The sequence below is a fragment of the Nycticebus coucang genome, chromosome 9 (genome assembly GCF_027406575.1).
Source record: "Nycticebus coucang isolate mNycCou1 chromosome 9, mNycCou1.pri, whole genome shotgun sequence".
NCBI lineage: Eukaryota > Metazoa > Chordata > Mammalia > Primates > Lorisidae > Nycticebus > Nycticebus coucang.
In genome coordinates, this window is record NC_069788.1 from 12102307 (window position 1) to 12119830 (window position 17524).

General features: G+C 39.7%; 1 protein-coding gene across 43 annotated transcripts in view; it reads right to left on the reverse strand.

Annotated features, from left to right (window-relative positions):
* Positions 1-11369: 11369 nt before the first annotated feature.
* RIMS1 (regulating synaptic membrane exocytosis 1) overlaps positions 11370-17524 on the reverse strand; it is a 546022-nt gene continuing 539867 nt past the window's right edge. For 25 of the 43 annotated variants that reach the window (XM_053601816.1, XM_053601832.1, XM_053601824.1 and 22 more), the window contains 3 exons: positions 15818-15919; positions 15030-15169; positions 11370-13661 (listed from right to left, as the gene is read on the reverse strand). In XM_053601816.1, the coding sequence (XP_053457791.1) occupies positions 13443-13661; positions 15030-15169; positions 15818-15919 (461 nt within the window). In that variant the 3' untranslated portion in view covers positions 11370-13442. The remainder of the gene's footprint in view (positions 13662-15029; positions 15170-15817; positions 15920-17524) is intronic. The other 18 variants (XM_053601825.1, XM_053601817.1, XM_053601822.1 and 15 more) reach the window with 1 other exon arrangement.

Genomic DNA, 17524 nt, shown 5'->3' on the forward strand with positions numbered 1-17524 from the left:
GTTTTCTTTCATCTGGCTGCTTTCAGAATTTTCTCCTTCATATTAACTTTAGTGAAATTGATTATGATGTGTCTGGGGGATGTCTTATTTGGTTTGAGTTGTACTGGAGTTCTGAGACTGTCTGCTATCTGAATTTCAGGATCTCTTGGCATGTCTGGAAAGTTCTCCTTCATAATCTCATGGAGAAGAGACTCTGTGCCCTGTGAAGCCACTTTGTCGCTTTTGGGGATCCCTATAAGACAAATATTGATTTTCTTCGAATTATCCCAGAGTTCTCTGAGAGAGTGATCTGTTTTTGCCCTCCATTTCTCTTCCTCTTTGAGTGTTTGGGAGCGTTCGAAAGCTTTGTCTTCAATATCAGAAATCCTTTCTTCTGCTTGCTCCATTCTTACTGAGGGATTCTACTGTTATTGTCAGATCTTTGAGGGCCACAACTTCTTGTCTCAATGTGTCAAAATTTTTGGTCATTTGCTCTTTGAATTCATTGAACTCTTGAGATATATTTTGGGTTACTGCTTGGAATTCTAATTTGATCTTGTTTGCTATCCAGATTCTGAATTCGATTTCTGACATCTCAGCTATTTGTTTGTGCATGGGATCTTGTGATGTGTCTACCCCATTGATCCTTGGGGGGGAGTTGATCTACTCTGATTATTCATATTGCCAGAGTTTTCCTATTGATTTTACCTCATGATTGTTTTTCACCATTGCCTCTGGCCATCCTCAGAGTTGGGGAGGTATCTCTCCGAGATTAGACCCCAGCAGGATCACTCTATTGTTGCTGGATCTTTGTAGGGATTGACCCTGTATAGTTCCTCTGGGGCTGCCCCAGCCAGGGAGTTCTGGTTGTGGAAGCAGGTCCAGAGTGTAACACACCTGGATCTAGCAACAGGTCGGGAGGTGGTGTGCACGGTTCTGGGAGTGCCTGGCACCCAGTGACTTTGGCACAGAGAGCCCAAGGATCCAGTACTCTCTGGCCAAGAGAAGGGCTCTGCACAGAGGCAGGGAGGGCTCCGGAGGGCACGTGGCTACCAGAGTCCCTGGCCAGATGAGCAGGCTGGTGTGGTATAGGTGGGAGGATGCAGGGTTGCGTGGCTCCCGCAGTTCCTGGTCAGGGCATGCGGAGGCCCGGTGGGCGCAGGTTGCGGGTCGAGGGTCATGGCACAGCTCTTATGGAGGTCTGGGGTGGTGCCAAGCCCAGGAGTTTGAGGTTGCTATGAGCTGTGATGCCACAGCACTCCACCCAGGGCAACAGCCCGATGCTCCAGTGTGCCAAAACTGGTCTCACTCTGCCCCTGAGGTTTAAGGCTGTAAGGCAGCTCAGTCCCCGCTTTTAGGCTGCTCAGTCACTAGGTTACTAGCTCCCACCCAATCCTTGCTCTGTGACCCTGAGGGCAGAGCTTGCCAGGGCAGTTCTCTCACAATGGCTCCCTGCGGCCCACAGCCCAACACTATTAGCTCTGTCCAGCTCAGCAGCTCAGTCTGGGGCCCTAGACAATGCACAAAGTCTCTGCACTCCTGCTAAAACTCTCCCCAAGGCAGTTCAACTGAGTGCCAAGTCCAAAAACACCAAAACAGTTCACAGGTAAGGCCTTTCCGGTTTGCAGTCTCACTGCTGCTTATACTTACAGCTGCTGGCAGGATTAGGTCTATCAAACACATGCAACCACTTGCCAGTTTTCCACTGATTTTGTCCTCCTCTTGGAGTCTAGAAGTCCCTTGCTGACTCCCTGCATCCTCAAAGGGATGATTATAGGCAGATCTCACCAGCCAGAGATGCCTGGAGTCTTATCTCCCCACACTCACCGTGCCCAGTTGCAGGGAAGCGGTTTCTCGACTGCCATTTTGCTCCACCTCGTGTTTCAGTAATTTAGAAAAAAAAAATTAAATAGGGATTATTTCTGGGGGGGAAGATCTTGGTGGTAAAGTGTACTACCTCTTAATTATACTTACCATTTTAATGAGCCTGATTATTACACTTCTAGTGTAGACATCTCCCCTTTGGTATTTGTTTGAGAAATCAAATCATCTTTGATGGATGATAAAACTAAATAAAAGAAAACCAGAAGCAGCACAAAAGTATTGCTTTTGGAATACAAGCTAAGCAATAGCTGGCAAGAAAATCTTGGTTAAGGGCAAGAGAAAAAAAATAGGCTCTACTTTGATTCTCAACTAAAAAAAAAAAAAATTAACTATAGACCACTTCAGCATAATTGTAGCTGGTTTTGGAATGAGAGGTGAAGTTTTTATGTCTATCAGGAGGACACTGAGTTTTCATAGACTGAGAAACAGGGATCTAGGGGAAGGTGAAATTCTCAAACTTTCTGCCGCGTGTTCATTTGTCCATGCTCTGTGTGCCCGGCACTGAAGTATTAGTTCATGGTGTTATTTTAAACTTGAATAATTTCAAGAAGATTTATAAAGAGTTTCAACATATCATTTCATAATAACATTGTTAGAATAAGGCATAACAAGAAAAATATACTAGCTATGAAGTCTTCCATGGTCAATATGAGAGTATAATTATTTTACAGTGCCCTGGTGAACCAGAGTAAATTAAGACCCTGTAATAGACTATACTATTCTCATAATGGTCCCAGGCAGGAATCCAGAAAGTCTATAAAGTTGGATGAAAAAAATCATATTTCTATTTTTGTTATAACCTCTAATCGAAATTCAGCATTTCTTTCAGTTGTCACAGTCGGCAAAAAAGCACAATAGCATAGCTGAACCCATGACCTCGCTGTCAGGAAAAATCACAGGTATCTTTATATTGCATTACAGTTGTTACAAATATCTTCATTTATGCTTGCTACAACATCAGAAATACTATAATTATTGGTCTTTTATCAGATTTAATTTAACATATTGGCAAAAGAGTCATATATATTGCTACATCAAGAATTTGTTCTTAAAATGGTTTTTTACTTTTCCGTATAATTGGTTTTCTTTCAATCCTATGTACCTTTTAATGGAATTTAATATCATTATTCCAAGAAAGAGTCTATTTGCTTCACCAGTCACCAAAAAAGCCCAGAACACATGAAAAGTCAAGAATTCTATGGTGGAAGAAAACACAACAGCCCCATAGAAAAAAATAATCTTTTTCCTGACAGTAATAAAACGTAAAACAAACAAAAATGTAATATGCATCTATTTTCAAAAGGAAACGTATTGCTTAACAAGTGGGAAAATATCTGGCAAAAATACATAGCTAATGCAAGAAGAATCTTTAATTAATACTCAATGAAAACCAAAGGCAAAACATTAGGTAAAAACCTAAGAACTTACGATGGAGTGAACATGGTGGCGGGAGCTTGCTAGTGGTCTCCAGGCATGTCGTTTTTGGCGATTTTACTTTACTATGTGTTGATAGAATGTGGAAAATGTAGAGGAATGAGTAGATGTGTAACATATCACGCTCAGAAAAGCCATAGCCATGTCTTGTGGGACATAAGTAGGGAAATGAGAGGTGAAGCAAAAAGACTTGCAAGGAAGGATGAAAGAGACGTTCCAGCATCTGAAAGAAGAAGTCTTGGGCACACAGAAAGGGAGCATGAGAAAGGCAGCTATGTCAGTGAAAGGTCCTACGTCCCTCTCCTCCTGAAGACGTTGGTAAGGATTCGGTGATCCAGGAAGAGACTCGTAGGTCTGAGCATAGGCTGGTAACTTCACATAGGAGAAGTTCCTTGGATCAGAAAAATCTCAGGGATTGTGGACTAAAAAATACAAGAAATGACACTGGCATAGTTTTAAGAGATCAGTTCTGGGAGGCTGGGTCAGAGAGGGTGGTCTCTGCCTGCTTCCAAGAAATGGTGCTCTCTGAATGTGAGAGCTGGTCTACAAATTAATTGAACAAACACCCCCACCAAAGATGGATAGAGGGGGCTGAAGAAAGCTTAGTTATAGGGACGTTGGGAATTAACATCTCTGTGGCCTAAGCAAGAGGTAAGTCTTTCTCTGGTCTTATCAGCTAGTGTAGGAAGGGAACATTTAATCATTGGTAGTAAGTTGGATAAATCAGTATGTGATGAAAGTTAGATTTGCCCCCTAATTTTGTGTTCATGTGCGGCCTTCATAAAGTTAACTTTGATGAATATTAATGTTTGATGCGTAATAATTAATTGCTAAAATTTTCATTTTCTTTTCTTTAACTCACCACTACACTCATGAGAAATAGAATTTCTAACATGTTTTGAATACCTACTATGAATTGAGATTTTTTCCTCAAGAATTTAAAATTTACTGCCTACTTTAATCTCAAAATAACTCAAATAACTCTGTGAGGTAGGTACTATTATTATTCTATTTATCAGATGTGTTGTATAGTATTTTGTGTTAATTCAACTCTTACCATCATTGTGGTGTAGGAGCAGCTATCCCGATTTCAGGAATTCCCAGATGTGTGAGTAAAGGTAAATCATCAACTTAGCCTTAGAAACTCATGTATTACTTCAAATGTACAATTACAATGGCATATCCCTCAAAGTTTCATCCTGGGGTCATAGAAATATAAAACGTATCAAATGAGTGGCTCCCTAATTGGGAAGACAGAGGAAGATGAGTGTCAGCCGAGTGAAGGGTGGGTGTGGTTGAGCATGGCTGGTCTTGAAAAACTCTCATCTTATTTTCCCCAGGTGTTGAGAGAAGAGAAAGAATGTCCCTAGAGCAGACAGAACTTTTCTAGTCCCTGCCGAGGCAGAAGCATTTGCTTTCTTCTAACAGCACCCAGACTGCCTCACCTTGAGGGAATTACCCTCATGTTATATTGTTTGCATGGAACTGTCTGGATCCTTTGACTTCAGGGATGGACTCTTGACACAAGCCTATCCATCGATATATTTCCTCTCTCTGGCCAGAGATATTGGTTCAGTATTAGGCATGACTCAAGATGGTCCAAGAGGATCAGGTCTGAGATTTTGCTGGGATGATGAGATGTTTGCATGCTTCTTTCCCTGGAGGCTACTAAACTGTGAGTTGTGAGTCAGGAATTGCCAGTGGCTATTTACTATGCATTGGAAGCACCTATGTGAGTATGAAGATGACAACTAGGACATGAGGAGTGACAGCTCCCTAATGCTATCTTTGATAGATTACTCCAATCTGTGCCAGAAACCAGAGTTAACTAGAGTATTCACTAATATGAGTCCATCATCTCCACTTTCTGGTTAATGTGTTTTCAGTTATACATCGATCACTCAATCTGAAAGCATCCTAACGCAAGATTTTAGCCTGTTCTATATGTCTTGGGAAATAACCAAAATGGTGTTAACTTAAAAAGAAGTAAGATGATTATTGGTTTTGTGTGGGCGCCAAGTACACCTTGGTCATGCCCCATGTGGAGTTCACACAATGAATTTATAGCAATCTGTTTATGCCAAGAAAGTGTATTCGTAAAGAACAGAACTTATCTAGAACACGTGAAAATACAAGCTGCCTGGTTAAATGTTGATCCTGGTTCTTGGATCCTGTTGAAAGAAAGAGAAAACTTCTTGAAGCCAGTAATTTTGAGAAGCTCACAAAAGTAGTCTGAAGAATAGGTCCCACACTCTTCTCTAACGAACTGGGATACATGCCATAGGCTGTTGCAGCCGCATAAATGATCACGTAAACCACGGATTGACAGTACACGCTGCAAGAGGTAAGGCTAACCATTGGTGCAGGATAGCACTGAGCAGTTCTCGCAGAGTCCTTTTATTGAGAAGATACATAATGGGCGGAAAGATTAATAAGCAAAGACCTGCAGGGGCTGCGTGCTCGGTGAAATGATCTCATAGGTGCCAACAGAGTATGTACTCAAGGAAATGATCTTCAAGGGTGGTAAGGAAATGATTTTCAAAATACTAAATGCAATTTTTCTCCACTAATCCTTTAAGGAACTGTCATAAAATGTTTAATGTTTAACAATAGCCTTACTATTGCAGGACTGAACTTTGCTCCTCCAGGATTACTGAGTTACTTGGTGGCTTGCCTTCCACGTTACAGGAGATTTCTAGGCTTGCCTGGAGAATGTCTTGTTCTTAGTAATTCCTCAGATGAGTTATGATATTGGTGACTGTTGTAGTAAGTATGATGTTTAATCCTCTATAATAGGCTTGTCATCCTATCTCAGTATTGTTTTCTAACTTTTTCATGTACATTAGTTGACATTAGCATCAGTACAATTTGATATTCATTTATTAATTCATTCACTGCAAAAAGTCACTGAGATAGAGGCTGCAAATCACTCATCGAAATGCACGCACTTCTCTTCTTTCTGGAGAAACTCCATCCTCTCTTGCTCTTGGGTGAGGCCATGTGCCCAAATTTCCAGCTGACAGAATATGTGCAGAAGGGATGTGCACCACTTCAGAACCAGCCCACAAACATCTATCTCCTCTATTTTCCTTTTTTATTCTAGATTGCTACAATGGGACCAATTTCAAGGAGCCACAGAAGTCACATGTGAAGATTCCAGGGCCCTCACCCACCTAGGTGCCTAAGTACTGTGTAGCAGAGAACTATCCCTGTTGACTCATTCACCATCCCACCACCATTAGCTGGGAAGAAGTCAATTTCTATTGTGCTTGAGCTATTACACATTTTAAGATCTGTTCTTTACAATGGTTACCCTCCCCCAACAAATGCATTTATCCCCAACAGGTGAGCACCCAGTAAGTGATAAAAGAGGAACATAATTTTAATTTAAAAAGTTCTGCGGTAAGAGCTATGCAAATTTTTAAGTTTCTCTGGATCATCAGGGATATTACAGAGAATATTGCATGATCTGCCCCTGGTTATCTTTCTAGTTTCTTTGATCTCTGCATCTCACCTACAGTGGGCTTCTTTCAGTCCTTAAAATATGCACATTCTCTCCTATTTTGGCCCATTTTCTCTGCCTGGAATGGCATAATTTCCCTCTATTCTACAGGTCTCAACTAAAACTTCTTTAATGAAACCTTCAAAGCCTACCTAGGCTATTCTGTCAGCATGCGGGCCAGATAATAGGTTCCCCTAGGGCATTTTGCTTTAACATTATAAGGTTGATTACTTGTTAATTTATTGTACAAAATAAATACTACAAAAAGATATGTTGAATGAATAAGGTGTAAACTGAACGCACCCTTTTCCAATTTCTCGTGGACTTTCCTTAACTGTTCTTTACCTACTTGTATCACCAATCTCAAGAACAGATCAAACATTTTGAAACTTGGAAAATGGTGATGCACAACAGAAATAGGATGACTCTGGGTGTTTATGATCAATTTCTTTTGGGTCTGTTTCATTGGAGGTTACACTGGTCATTGGGAGATGCCTTGTGAACTGCTTTGGAATTCAGACCCATTAATTGGAGACTCTGTAGTGCTGCAGATGAGGATAGGGCAATAATTGAAATCTCGGAGTAGATAAGATTGTGGAAGGAGAACAGACAAAGAGAAAACAGTCACAGACTTGTGGCATAAACAAAATTAAGGATTGTTAAAGAATCCGTTCTTTTTTTTTTTAATTTTGTATCTTAGTGCCTAGCACAATAATTAGATATAGTGGTTCCTGTTTAAGGGGAACTGATAAAAGATGGTACAATAGGTTTTGTTGTAATAATTCTGCATAACAAACAATCTCCAAATCTTAGTGAGTCATAACAGAAACATTTTCTCTTGTCCAGATTTGGAGGTCAGCCAGGGAAGCTCTGCGTTAGCCTGGGAGTTGGGTTCAAGTCTATTCCACATATCTCGCATTTAAGGACCAGGTTGAATGAGTGGCGTCTGCCTCCTTCTCATAGAGAACAACCTCTGCTTGTGTCACAGCCACCCCCTTTCCCTGACACTGTCTGGCAAGCCCTAAGGCAATGGGCCAGCGTGCAACAGGTATGGGTATATGGTCCTATTAGTAAGAAGTGAAGAATGGGAAACAAAATCCTTCCATGTTGGAGAAATAGGATGAGTAGAGGAGAGAAAAATCTCTGAGAAGATTTCCAGAGCTTTCACAGAAAAGGCTGTTGGAACTTGTTGGTGATCAGATAGCATTTAGGAGAGGGTTTCTGTAAAATGGCGAGGCCCAAACTAGATAGGTGGCAGTGGGAATATGTTTCCCAGAGTTATCAAAATAAAAATAGAGGATGCCAAGTTAAACCTGGATTTTAGATAAAGAGATAATTGGAAAACTAAATTTAATTTGAATTGTTATGTGAAATTCAAATGCATTCTGTATTTGATCTGGCAACCCCAAATTGGGGCTTCCAACTGATGAAGTATTGAAGGTAGAGTAGAAAAGACCACTTTTGAAAAGCTTGATGATGAGGGAGGAGAGGAATAAATAGGGATTTTTGTGTAATTAGGAAGAGTTCTATTTAGCAGGGAAGATCTGAGCTATGGTACCACATGTGGTACCCTCTGTGTGTGTGAGTGTGTGTTTTGTGTACGGGGGTAAAATTTCCCATCTTGGGAGTGAATGGAATAAAGGAAAACATTTCACAGTGATACTAGAGCATTTCTTTGTCATGATTAACGAAAACAGACCAACATTTTGTCCCAGACAATGAGTTTAGAGTGTCAATGCATGACACCAACTCAGAAAAATATAATCACATTATATCATGGCCATGATATTCATGACATTGATCATGCTTGGATTATACTGAAGAAATTGGAGGCTTGCATATGCTGTGCTCTCTTGAGAGGTACCTGAGAGGTACCATGGGGGGCCTGGTGGCTGGCTGTGCAGGGCACTGATTCCTTCTGAGCTTCTCTGAAAAGAAGGGATCCTGAACATAGATTAAGAGTCATGCAATCATTTTTGGAAGCGAGTCACTTAGAGGGCATATGGAGTGCTACCAGGAGAACCAAAAACCTCTGTGGGGCTGGGATTCATGCTTGATCCGTTCAATCCTCAGATGCAGATTTTTCTAAAGGATGCAGAATTAACAGACACAGCCATAGTGGGACTGGAGATAGGAAGGCAGATAGGGGTACTCAAGACAATTTTAACTTAGAACCAAAGGATCACTCTTGGACCTTGCTGAAGAAAACTTTTGTTCTCCCTCCTTAATTCTTAGTGTTCCTGAGAGCTGCGTGTGACGGGTTCATTAAGGGTGGTCATGCTAATGGTGAGTAGTTGGAGGAAGGTGGAGAGGAGGGAGTTAGAGTCCCTGGAATGGAGACGAGCCCACCTTTGTGGCTTCTTTCACCCCTGCAGCCACGCCCGAGTCAGTCACTCAGGGAACTTGTAGGGGACCAAGCCGGCGAGGCGCTGCCTTAGGGTGGAGAAACGTTTGGCTTGGGATCAGCCCCACCCCGTGGTATCTGCATTCTTTAGGATCCAGCTCAATTGTGGTTTGCTGGGCAGGCTTCTGATTTGGCAGACCTCGGTTCCTATTCCTGCAGGGTCACCAACCAGCTGTGTGCCCTGTAGGTTGTTACGTAGCTTCTCTAAGCTGCAGACCCTTCTATAAGAACACTTATCTTATAGAACTGTTGACAGTATTAAACATCATCCCACAGCCCTTTGTATACAAATCAAATATACTAAGTCTTCACTTAACTCTGATAAAGATAGGCTCTTAGAAACCAGGACTTTAGGTGAAATAATATATGGCAGGCCCTCAAATAATGCCTTTTCATGAAACTTTAATAAAGCTCATCAGAAAAAAAATCAGTTTCCGTATATGCCGCTTTGTTTAGAGTTGTAGTTTCCTAGAACCTACTGACAGCAAGCGTGGACTTACTGTGCATGTTATCATAATTATTTATGTTATAATTATTTCTTTACGTACAATGATCTTTTTTAATAGACGGGGCTCCTTTAAGATAGAGTCTTTTTTTTTTTTTTTTTGGCCAGGGCTGGGTTTGAACCCACCACCTCTGGCCTATGGGACCGGCGCCCTACTCCTTGAGTCACAGGCGCCCCCCAAGATAGAGTCTTTTATTCATTTTTATATTCTACGTACTTAATAGTACTTAACAAAGCTCTTAATAATAGCAAATCATATATCTCAAGGTGGGATTTTAAGAAATAAGTTCTCAAAACCAGCAAGAAACCAAGAAAACTTAGTGAAACTGCTTTTTTTTAGGTTACATACCCTCCATCCTGGCAAGGCTGTGAAATGCTAACACCAGGTAGCTTTATCTGGTCTGAAGAGAGATTACTGCCTTTCTGCTTCTGTCTAAACAGAGTTGTCAAGCTAAGCTATCTCCTGTTACCTCTCGTTTTAGTGGCAGACGGGCCCTCTGCCCTCACCCGGTCATGAATGCGTGCGCATTAAACAGATTCACTCTGACAGTTTGATGTAAAGTTAACTGATCAGTTGTTTCCACCCCTCTTTTGTCCCAGCCAATCTGATGTCAATCCTATGTCTTGTAGACCAAACAACTGGACAACTTACCAGGTAATATTAGTCAACTGTTTTTTTTTTTTTTTTTTGGCCGGGGCTGGGTTTGAACCCGCCACCTCCGGCATATGGGACCAGCGCCCTACCCGCTGAGCCACAGGCGCCGCCCAATATTAGTCAACTGTTTTAGAAATTATGAACAACTGATGGTGTCATGGCTCAAACCGCTTTACTGTCACAAATTTGATGTGGATTTAGCTGTGTTCATTTGGCTTCTCGAAGTTGCAGCCAATGTAGTCTATAATAAAGTTACGAGCTCTTAGAAAGGTGAGACTAGATCCCAATAGGTATTTTATTATACTACAAGATAAAATTAGTGCTTATCACGTGTTTTGTGAGAAGTAGTGATTGTGAAATATATGGACACTTTTAGATAAGAGAAAGTCATTTAGAAAGCTCACAAGTTCTCTTTTATTATTTTTAGAAGAGACTTATCTATATGTGAAGATATGTTTATTGCCTAAGAGTCTGTTGAAGATAATTTAGAATACATCCATTGCTTATTTATTTATTTTTTTCTGTTAAGTTGGTCTCCTCTAAAGCAAGGTTCTACAAATTAGTCAAGGGTTCAGGGGAAAAGACGGAAGAGTAAACAGATAGTGTGACGAGAGACACAGGAATCAATATTTTGATATGTCACATACTTGAAATGGTTTGGCAACTGGACAACAGAGTTGTCTCTTTTATTAGAACATTCAAACAGCAGCAGAAAAACAACCTTCCATTGATTCTTACTGAGATTTATTGTTTTTAATAATGCCACTTTTCGGAAATATAGTCATGTGCTCACTTAGACAGGCTGACAAAGAGAAAACTTGTATGTGATGCAAAGTACCCTTTGGGCCATAGATTAAGACAAAAATAGTGCAGTGACAAGTACAGTCAAATGTCTTCAGCAGACAATGAATCCCGGCCTCCCCTTCCCATAGTCTGGCTCCCATTTTGCACCATAGAACCCACAATGGAAATCTGGCAAAACACAGAACACAGATGGCTACTGACGGACATGAAAAGTAAATTTTATTAAACATGTTTACATACATGAGTTGGAATTTCATTTAAAAGCACAAGGGAGTGTTAAGACAAGTGGTCAAAATAGAAAGGTACTACCCAATTATAGTCAGTTGATTGTTGGCCACGAAGACAGAACGGAATCTAGTGGAAGTGCACCAATGCTTCAGTCCTTCCTGCCCAGCACGGTGAGCAGTGGTCAGTCTGTGCCCTGCAGAATGATGGGCAGATAATTCTGGCATGTGTAAATAATAATAAATAATTCACTTGGTGCAGGCAGTATGTCTATGGATTAAAACCTAGTGTGTACACAGTGTCTACATGTGTTACAGCCCCACAGTAGGAAGCTACACCAAAATATGTATTAGAAGGAATTTGGTCCGTACTACATCATGTTTTCCGGAGGGTAAAAAATAAAGTCCATCTATAGACATTTCACCCCAGACCCACAGGCTGAGTCTGGCTAAAATCTGCAAAATGTCTATAACAAAAATGGATGGCTTAGATTTCTTGGTTATCTCAGTATAGTAATTAACAAGCAAACTGTACAGGTACATGCAACATACAAGCTGGCCTATGTGGAACTAACATACATTATTAAATAACCTTTTGTTTCTTTTCAATTTTTTTTTTTTTTTTTTTTACAAAACGTGCATGCAGCTTCGAACAGTTCCAAGTCATGCTGCTCTATTTGTGTAATCACAAAAGTTGAGTGACTCATAAAGGGAGGGAGAACATATCGATGCACCTGCAATGTCTGCAGTTGGTAGCACATGTACAGAATGTCACAAGGGAAATTCAAGGCCGAGAAAAACTAAATGAAGAAAATGCGAATTAAAATTTGACTTTGTTTTATCCCCCCCCAAAAGATACTTTGCGTTAAAAAATCAAGCTTTGTGCTTGCATCAATCTCAAAGAAATGTAAACTAAAATTTGATAAAAACATTAGTTTAGTGCAGAATGTTTCAACTGGACTTTCCAGTGGAATATTGAACAGCTCATACCATGCTCTTTCCAGGGCAGATGGGTGTGTCTACACTGAGGCATGGCTGAGAAGCCTGGGCATAGCTGAAAGTGTCTTAGGCTCAATCCATTCCTAGTCACCATTTTGGGAAGTCAGAAGTATGGTTTATACACATAAGCATATATATATTATTTTGATATCACGAAGAAAAAGGCATTACAAGGAGTGTTCTCAAAGTACAATTACGCGTTAGGTTTAGTCCCCAGCATTAGTTGCAGATTGATTTAAGAGTCTTCCATGCAAGACAATGGAAAACACAAATTAATTTTCTAGAATGCAAACAGATGAGCTGTTCTTCATTTAAAAAAGTAATTCTGAGATTATTTACTTTGGAAGATAACATTTTGTCTTCTGGGTTTCTACACATAGACTTTGAAGAATTATAAAAGAAAAGCCAGTGAAACCTATGGTAGGCCTCACCTGTCTAGCTGTTGAACACTTTAGGGAAATGCTACAGAGACGGCTTCAGCCCTTTTTTGGGGTGTTTTTGGAAAAAAGAAAGAAAGGGTCTCTGTTAGCAACACGAGGCCTGTCATGGCTTAGCCAAGCAACTAGAAATAACAATTAGGATGAAAAGGAACAAAATCAGAAACTCAAGAAACCGAAAACTGACATAACACAAATAAACACAACACACAAAAGAACAGAACTTGTCAAATACCCGGGAAATAATGCTGTTTGTGGTCTGTGCAGAAATGTGTAGAATACAGCTTTTCAGAGTGAGAGTTTCCAGTCTGTTCAATTTGGAGAGAGAGAGAGTGTGTGTGTGTGTGTGTTTAAAATTTCCTCTTTTTCTATTTGTTAGAAGCATCAGTGACTCTCACTAGCACATTGATTCTCACTGTCACTTGGTAGATTGCCTTGTTCTGTCATGTGAAGCCATGTTTTAAACAAGAATTGGGACATATTATTGAAAAACGACTACAGACAAAACACAAGTTGATTGTCTGTCTCCAACAATGCTTTTGATCATGAAATATCTGGTCCAGATTATTATCCTGAAAGGTAGAGTTTTATTGGAATGACTCTGGTATGAGTTCACTATAATCGAATGCAGGGAGGCCCAGTTGAACTTTCCAGAGATGATTGGGAAGCCCGGCGGGTGAGTGGCGTGAGTGTGGGATCCACCAGCGAGGATGGTGGGAATAATTTGTACCATCCGATCACCATGCTGGACAGATCGAGTTCTTCCAACAAGATCTGAGCCACACCCATGAAGCATTTGTGGTCCATTCTTCCATAGTCTCCCCAGACAATCACCTACAGAGACAGAGAAATACACTTGAGAGTTTCTCTTTTTTCACATTCAAAGGGTTCAAAGTAACTATTCTGTAAAAGTGGCCCAGTCGGTGAAGGAGAGGAAATTAATGCAATTCATACCAGGGAGGAAGCATAGATAACTTTAAGGTGCCCAGAGACACTTCACACATTGTAGATTTCATGGAATGCAAACAATGCTTCCCCTAGTCAACGACGGGTATTAGCTACACAAGCCAAGTTAAAGAAATAAATATGTTAAGTTTATTCTTACAGTAATTTAGCACCTTTCTGTGTAACCACCATCTGGTAAACAATGTTCAGAGTCACAGAAATACAAAAACTGAAATTTGTGCAACGTAGGAGGGCAAAATAAGCGATCTAACTCAGCGCACCAGGAGGAGTGTCTGTACCAGGAAGTCAGTACAAAGAATGAGAAAGTTCATTTCTTTTGTAAACTAATTGTGTGCTGATACCCGCTGAGGACCCACCTGCCAGTTCTGATTTGATTAGACGATTAATAGGTCGGCAAACTCACTGACAATTCCCACCACCTACAGGTGTCAGACAAGCCGTCCACGTGACCCACACTCCCAGTTTCTGTTTTCTGACTCTCCTGCCTTCTGGGAAGATTCTCAACTGAACTCATCCACCTGCTTCACACGAGGAGGGCTGGTGAATCCCACCTTTTCTATTTACTGAGTAACTTTGCAAATTATTTAATTTCTCAAACCTCAGATACAATCTTTAAAATGGAGCTAAAGGTATTTATTGCATATGAGGGTTACAAAGTTTAAGGGTGGTGATGTGCATGTAAGCGCTGAGAAATGCATCTGCTGGTCCCTTCATACTTCTCTTTTCATCTGCTTTCTTCCTCTTTGAATCTTGCGTCTGGTATCTACCCTGTTTCCTCGAAAATAAGACATCCTCCGAAAATAAGACCTACTTACAGGAAAGATAAGATGTCCCCTGAAAATAAGACCTAGCGCATCTTTGGGAGCACACCTTAAAATAATTTTCGGGGAAACAGGGTAGTAATGCTCAATCCACTATTAGCATCGTTTTCTTTGACATATTTCTATTTTATTTATTTATCATCTAAGCAGATGATGTTGTGGAGAGAAAGAGGGTAGGGAATAGGGCAAAGGCAGAAGGAGAGGAACAGAGAGAAGAAAAGAAAGAGGAGAGAAAATAAAAATTTTGCTTTCTATTAGATTAATAATATATTTTTAATAATAAAGTATTTATATTATAAATTAACCATTTAGGTATTTTCTATGTAAGCATATTATACTATGTTTATCTTTACTGAATAGCATAATGAACAACGTAGATATTACAATGTGAGAAGCTGAACAAACTGTTACTGACCTGAAGAACTTTGCCCTGTGGACTTTCATCAAAAACCAGGGACTGTTGATATAAAGGATCGAGGGTTTTTCGTGCAATTCTTGTCTTCTTCTTGGCTATACAGGCCCCGTTCTCCAAAAGATAAACTTTGACATACGGAGCTGAACAAAGGTACATTAACATGTGAGATGTTAATTCTTTATTTTTTATTTTTATTTTATTTATTTATTTATTTTTGCAGTTTTTGTTTGGGGCTGGGTGTGAACCCACCTCTTAAATTTAACTGATTTTTATTAGAGAATCATAGATTGTTTATTCAAAGTTTCCTAGTGACTATTTTCATAATTTAAAATTTTTATCATTTCATAAATTGTACTCCTTAAAATCCATATATGACCGTTATGGTAGTTTTCCTCACTTCTGGTAAATGTATGCCCAATTATCTTAAGACTCTGACTTAAATTACAATTTATGTCTTAAAGCTCACTGTTTCCTTTTTATTATTAGAACTTATTTCTTTTTTCTTTTGCATTTAAAAATGTCCAGAAAGAAAATAATTGGCACAAATTAAAAAAAAATCCTAGCTAATTTTTTATGTGAAAATACTATTCCTAACACTTTCTGACAGAATAATTATGCAAGGAAAACCCACATCTATTTTAGTAGAATAAAAGATCACAGAAACATCACCTTTTTAATCAATCAGATTATGAAAAATAGAGTGTATAAAATTTAAATGCAGCCAGTGTTTTGTGTTTTTTCATCTATTTAACACTCTATTTAGCGGGTGAGGTCATGCTCTTTCTTACCAGGTGTCGATTTGGACCCCGGCTTCTGTGTGAGACTTCGTGCTCTGATGACCTCAACTTCTAATTGGCCCTTTTTATCCTCCATTCCGATTTGTATGTCACCTGCATGGGGATGAGAGGCAAGAATGCTTCAGCTTCTTTGCGGTTGTGTTCAGTTAAAAAAGCAGAGGCGCATAACGAACCCCAGGGTATTATCATAACTTTTGATAAGAAACTGATACTTAGACACCCCCACTCCACAACCCCACATTGCATTCCCAGTTTCCAAACCAATTTTTGAATTGTTTCTCTTACTTTTTCTGGTACCAATCCATCTTATGAGATTCACAAATTAGTTTACAAGTCACTAACTACAGCATCACTGAAGTCCTCTCGTGATTCCTGTATTTAATAAGATTTCTTATTCTTGCTTCATGGAGTGCATTAACTTATTAATAAAAATTTTAATTACTTTTTTCTGGTACTAATCCATCTTAGGAGATTCACAAACTAGTTTATAAGTTACTAACTACAGCAATATTGAAGAACTTACATGATTCTTGTATTTAATAATATTTCTTGTTCTTACTTCATCCAGTATGTTTACTACTTAATAACAATTTTTGTTATGTGTATTTCCACTACAGAGAAAGCCACCATGACTTCTCTGTCTACTACCCATCATCAGTCATGAGAATGGACGGTCACTTTATGGACTACATGGGCTACGTCATTACCTATTTAACCAGAGCCTTATATATGGAAAGTCGGTTATTTACATAAACTATATTTATTTAAATAGCACTATAATAAGTTTATTGGAATTTTTTTCTAAGACAGAGTCTCACTTTGTACCCCTCGGTAGAGTGCTGTGCCATCATAGCTCACAGCCACCTCAAACTCCTGAGATCCAGAGATTCTCTTGCCTCAGCCTCCCAAGTAGCTGGAACTGCAGGCACCTGCCACAACGCCTGGCTATTTTTAGAGATGGGGTCTTGAGCTCAGGCAATCCACCCACCATGGCCTCCCAGGGTGCTAGGATTACTGGCATGAGCCACCGTACCTGGCCTATTACAATTCTTGTAAACATGGCCATGTCTTTTTTCAACATAAAATTCTAAAATTTTTAATTTTCATATCCAATTGTGTGGACACTCACAAAGCCCATGCACACTGCCAACAATCCTCCAGATGTTGTGTCAGTTCTCACGGCCACCAGAGATACCCGTATCTTCCAAACTCACCAACATTAGTTTCTCATATGAATACTGGTATTACCCATATGTCTAAATTTTGCCAATCCAACAGCTAAAAAGTTGTATTTATTTGTATTTCTCTGATTAGTAGGGAGAATTTTAAGGCCTATGTGCAATGTGATATAAAATTAGATTAGCAATTAGAATGAGTTAGAGTTTCCTTCTTTTTATTTCCTGGAAATGTTTGTTTCATAATGTTCATGTCTCTTGAGTTCTTATTTGTTAAAACTCACCTGTGAAAACATCTAGCCTATTTATTCCCAGTTTGATAAACAGAATATTAAATTTCTCTTTTTAAAACTTTTGGCATGGCTAAGAAATAACTTTATTGCCGTTCTTTGCTAGGTAATCTTTTTCCTTATAACTTGAGATGATGTCCTGAAATTTCATTAAGAAGTTTTTCTTGGCTGGGCGGAGTGGCTCACGCCTATTATACCAGCACTTAGAGAGGCAGAGGCAAGTGGACTGCTTG